Raw genomic sequence first — 5,924 nt, forward strand, 5'->3', positions numbered from 1 at the left:
ATAAGAGGATTACGACTCTATTGAAAACGATAAAGTCTTACACACAAATTAAAGCAACAATAAGGTATTATTTTTAGTTAATTCAGGTCGACAAATAATTTAACCAATTGGAAATACCCAGGGTTGGAAAGTCTGCAGGGAAAAGAGCATTCCTTGTCTTTCTGGAGGCCAGACTGGCAATATGTGACAAAATTTTAAACAAGAACTTTTTACACAGCAAATCTACTTCAATGATTTTTCTCTAAGGGTATAAACAAACAAAAAATAGTGTAAAAATATAGGTGAAAAGATGTGTATTATAATGTTTATAAAAGGAACGTCTTGAGAAACGAAAAAGCTAAATGTCCATCAGTGGGAGCTTGGTTTCAGAAATCATGGCACACATGAGAGAATGCTGTAAACACAGTGTCTTCCTGTATTTCTTAACACACAAAGATGATCACACTGTTGAATTAAAAGCATCCCCAAACAGCAATATGTAGTACTGACAAGTGAGAGTGTGTGTGTGTGTGTGTGTTTGTGTATGTGTGTGTGTGTGGTGAGATCTGTTAACATTTATTACTACAGATATAGTTAATAGTTCCATCTGTTAATAGCAAATATGCCTGGGGCATGGAATTTCAGGTGACTTGAGATTTATGCTTTCTCCTTTATACGTTTCTGTATTACTTTAACTTTTGCAATAAAATTTTATTTTGATTTTGGAAAACAAAACACAAACCACAGCAAAAACACTATGGAAAGAATAAAGATGGAAGGAAATATCGACAACATGTTAACTGTAGTTGTCTTTGGTCTTTAAGAAGACAGACCAATGGTTCCTTTTTACTTTCCTTCATTTTTCATAGTGTCTATTATTAAATAGGATTACTCTTAAAATGACCAAATACTTACATATGGTGAAAGTGATTATAATCTGACAGACCCACATGAAGCTCACAACACCTTCCTTCTTGGTTCCTAGGAAAGACTCTTCTGTGGTTCCATGGGTAGGGGATACCATTATTTACAACTTAGCCATGCAGATTGGAGGCTTCTTTACCTTCTGCCTTAGATCTAAAGGAGAGGGGTCCCCTAACCAATGACAACTATGCCAGCTGGTACATGTTGACTTCTTTAGAGGTCAATATTTATGCCCATTTTTTTATGTGCTTTGGACTATTGTTTTTCTTTTTTTTTTTTTACATCTTGATTTCTCCCCCTATTTCTTGATTTTGTTTTCCCTTTTTAAAATTCTTTAAGTATATATAACTAGAAGATTTTTGTTGTTGTTGTTGTTTGCTAAAAACTAATAGTGGGCAAAATTATGAAAGTTAAAGAAACAGGAAAAAACTGTCTGAAATCCCATCACTGAAATGAATAGCTGTTAGTCTTTTAGTCTTTTGAACATCTTTCCTTTTAATCCTTTCTTAATATACAGTTGTGCGTTTAGTTTTTCTTCAATTATCATTTGAATATTTCCCTGTACCACTGAAAACTCCTAAACATATTTTTACAGCCCAAGCCCATTTTTAAGAAATACCATTCATTTATTCCTGTATCATTTCAAATTGAAGAACCTTTCATATACTCAAAACAAATTTATTACAGGAGCCATGAGAAAGTTTCCCTCCCACTGTTGGTGACTAGATCTGGTCCTTACCCAAAACCGTGACCTCGCCATAATCTCACTTTCAAACATCCCTCTCTAACTACCATACTTCCACACTCCACTGACTTCACTGGGATGATCTACTTTTATACTGTTACTCATCTACCTTGTGCCCTCACTTCCTTTCGCATCTACACTAAATTCCATGGTCAATTATTTCAATGTCCCCAGCACACGCTCTCATCTCCCTCATCCCTCTTTGCCAGATGAACCCCAACCTTGGTTAAACCCAGCCCTCTGCCTACTCTACACCTTCTCTCATGCTGCCAAATGTTCAAGCCATGTTTTTCACGCTATCTCTACAGCCATCCTGTAAGCATTTATTTTTCTTTCTATTGTGCCCTATTTGGTGACCATACAGCTGCTACTTAGGTGTTTTGCTAATGCCCATCCATCCTCTCCACCAGCCCAACTCACCGACCTATCCTGCTCTCCCTCTTGGCTGTTTTTCTCATATTCTTTTTGCTTCCCAGCTTTCTGACCCCTCTTGACATTTGTTTGTTCCCTCTCCCTTCTCTACCCACCCACCTCTTTCTCCAGCCCACAAAAGAAACACAGAGGGAATCATCTGATAAAAAAGCTAGCAAAGGGTGTAGCATGAGAAGTCTCAGGTTCCTGTCCTGCCTCTGCTGTGTGACCTTGGGCCAGCCACTTTACTTCTGGGGTTCTCAGTTTCCTCCCTATACAATAAGGCACATTCAGTTGAATAAACATGGAGATAATTCAACCCAGCTCTTAAAACAAACAACATGATTCTGCAAATTCAAGAAAGAAAAATTTAGCAAACAGTTCCACTACCCTATTTTCCTTACCATATTATCCTACCTCCCTCACCATGCTAAGATAATGTCAACCATCTGGTGAGTGTTATTATTGTTATTTTAGTGCTGAAACTCTTCTTGGCCCATCCATGCATCCCACCCAGTAACCATAATGGAAATCCAAACACTCACCGTGAATTTCTCATAGAGCTCATAAGTCAGGAGGGGGTTGGGCAGCTCCCTAAAGTAGAGCTTGCAGAGCGAGCCCACACAGTGGATGTCCTGGAGGTACACTTCCCTTGTCAGATCTGGACATTGATCTGAGCCAAACTCTTGCCTGAAACAACACAGACGGAGACATAACAATCCCAGGGAGTGTATGTTCCATGTCAGCAGCTGCTTGGCTGCTTAGGGGTAAAAAGACCCTAAACTGCTGATCTGACTACATTTTTGACCTTAATTCAAAAAGATCTTCTACTGCAGGCCCGAGGAAGTCACAGGAAGACTTCCATTTCAGGTTTGGATCTTCCTTGCAAAATCTGCTGTGATGAGAAAGACACAATGCTCATTTACAAATGGATTTCCCATGGCATCATGTCTGCAGTCTTGGTTATGAACATTGGGGAAATAGCAACACAATTTGCCAAAAAGTCCTATTGAGATTTCAGTTTTTCCAAAATATTGTTCAAAATGAATTTCCCTTTCTTACAGGAGAGACCGAAACTAGGGTAGGTCAGGTTGTTGTCGCTCATCTCCATATATCCATATCAACAAACTTGTTTTATCTGGAGACTCAAACCCAAACTTTGAGAACTTTAATCGACCTCTTTTTTTTTTTTTTTTTTTTTGAAATGGAGTCTCGCTCTGTCACCCAGGCTGGAGTGTAGTGGCGCAATCTTGGCTCATTGCAGCCTCCGCCTCCCGAGTTCAAGTGATTCTGCTGCCTCAGCCTCTGAGTAGCTGGGACTACAGGCGCCCGCCACCACACCTGGCTAATCTTTTGTATTTTTAGTAGAGACGGGGTTTCACCATGTTAGCCAGGATGGTCTTGATCTCCTGACCTCATGATCCGACCGCCTCGGCCTCCCAAAGTGCTGGGATTACAGGCGTGAGCCACCATGCCCAGCCTAATCAACTATCTTTTTGGTGCTCAATAGAACCTTCTAGACTGCCTGATGGTGACTCCTACAGGACAGATGTCTTGGAACATCATCTAATTCCAGGCCTGAAAAACATTTAGAAAACATTTCCTAAAAAGGTCACATGAATATACTGCCTCAAATAATATATATATTAATACTTATAAATTAAAATCTGTTTTAAAAATGACAAATTTGAGCTTTAATATAGAAGAGAAGTTAAGCTTTTTGAGAGTATTCACTTAGTCATCTAATGTGACAAAGTCAACAGTACTCTCAGAACCAGCATTTTTGAAACAGCTCACTGCCCATTCTCCTATTCTCTGGGCCTACCCCTTTAATGAAGGGTAGGGAAATCCCTGATGCTTTCAGAACCTGAAAGAAACTGAGTGGGGCTTTGAAAAGAGATCTATGAAATGCTATTTTTTTTTTAGATGGAGTTTCATTGTTGTCGCTAAGGCTGGCACAATCTCGGCTCTCTGCAAACTCCACCTCCCAGGTTCAAGCGATACTCCTGCCTCAGCCTCCCGAGTAGCTGGGATTACAGGCGCCCGCCACTACGCCCAGCTAATTTTTGTATTTTTAGAAGAGATGGGGTTTCACCATGTTGACCAGGCTAGTCTCGAACTCCTGACCTCAAGTGATCCACCCACCTTGGCCTCCCAAAGTGCTGGGATTATAGGCGTGAGCCACTGCGCCCGGCCCATGCTATGTTTTAAAACAGAACTATGCCATGCTATGTTCTCTTGGCATAGCTCTCTTTTAAAAAGAGAATGTTTTTAAGAGAGCAGAACAAGAGCAATCTAGAGCTTATTCATTTATTTAGCCAAAGATTTCTCTTGTCAAGGATAAGGTCAGTGCTGAAATAAAAAATAATTCATTACTACCCAAGTGTCCTTCCAGGATGCAACCTACTATGCAGTATATTTCAAACCATTAAGAAGTATTTGCCATTGAATGGAGTACTAGTAAATTAGTGAAATTGTGTAAACACATAGATTCATTAAAATCTATGGCTGCAATAAACCAATTTTTTTTAACAGCTACCACTTCTCTAGAAGGAAAAAAAGACGCTCTATTTCTTTGGTATAATTTAATTACAATCTAAATCTGGGGGGAAAGGGCAGAAACCAAACAGGAGAAAGAATATGAAAACTGAATTACCTGCACAACTTATTATATTAACCTTGTAACAATAATTTTTTTGTTTTAAAAGTCTACATTTGTAACTAAAGAACATATAATAAATATAGGTAATAATAAAATGTTATAATTAAAATAACATTAAATTATGTTCCTTTTGGTGTTAAGGAACAATATGCTAAATATGCAGATCTATTGTTTAAGTCATATACAATCATATATATATATACTCTACCTTCTATATACTCTCTGTATAAATATAAAACACACACATACTTGTGTTTTGTATAAAATGTTTTGCCGTCTTTATTTAATGTGATATAAATTTCTTCCAAATATTTAGGATAAATACATAAAATTGGAAATAGTTCACCCATCAGTAATTTTTTTTATTTATTTTTATTTTTTTTTCACTCATCAGTAATTCTTAAAATCCTAGCATCAGTTAGAGACACGTACAATCATACAGGCTTCTGATTTCTCAACCAGACAAAACATCAGATTTGAGGGTGCGCCAGCAGAAAAACTGACATGGATCTCAGGGTTCTGAACACTAAGTAACAGGAACCTAGTCTAACTGAGCTTTGGGCTGGCCAGCAAATGATAATAAATCACGTTTTCCTTAACTTGTAATTTAAATCATTTGAGTTAAATCAAATTCACCTAAGAAGAATATATCTAGTGCAAGACAAAGAAACAGATTGAAAGCCTTAGGAGCTTCTGTTGGAAAGAATTATATCAGGCTGGAGGGTTTCCTGATTAGATTAAGAACAGTCAGGCATCTGAAAACCACTGCATCTGATCTTCAGTGCTGCCACACTTCCCTCAGTTCCTTTGGGTTTTTAATACTCTGGACATCGGCGGACAGAGGCAAGGACACAGGAAGAATCATGGGAGAATTCTTTTAGGGCTATTCTTTTAGCTTACCTTAGCCGTTGTATGTTTGAGGTGACGCCTGAAAGCCGATAGATTCCATCCACGATGCCGTGAGTCTCTATAAATTCTGCACAGCTCTTCAAAACATATGGAACTATGTAAAGGAAAAGAAGAAAACAATTAAGTATTAGATGTAAATCTGCCTGTCTTTTAAAGATATCCTTTTAAAAATCCAGGTATCTTCAAAGAGATATAAGTATGGAACTCATATGACTTACAAGTGGAAACGATTACTTGTAAGTGGTAGGTGATGTTCCTTTCGTATTAAAAAAAAAATCATAGGGTGTTGCTAAA

The 5,924-nt window shown here is 38.1% G+C and overlaps 1 protein-coding gene across 1 annotated transcript in view; it reads right to left on the bottom strand.

Moving 5' to 3' along the window:
- The window catches only part of ARHGAP31 (Rho GTPase activating protein 31), a 138,233-nt gene that overhangs the window by 49,333 nt on the left and 82,976 nt on the right, over positions 1 to 5,924 (bottom strand). The window contains exons 2-3 of the mRNA XM_011987193.1: positions 5,622 to 5,724; positions 2,605 to 2,749 (exon numbers count right to left, since the gene is read on the bottom strand). Coding sequence (XP_011842583.1) covers positions 2,605 to 2,749; positions 5,622 to 5,724 — 248 coding nt within the window. The remainder of the gene's footprint in view (positions 1 to 2,604; positions 2,750 to 5,621; positions 5,725 to 5,924) is intronic.

This window comes from Mandrillus leucophaeus, unplaced genomic scaffold (genome assembly GCF_000951045.1).
Source record: "Mandrillus leucophaeus isolate KB7577 unplaced genomic scaffold, Mleu.le_1.0 Scaffold302, whole genome shotgun sequence".
Classification (NCBI taxonomy): domain Eukaryota; kingdom Metazoa; phylum Chordata; class Mammalia; order Primates; family Cercopithecidae; genus Mandrillus; species Mandrillus leucophaeus.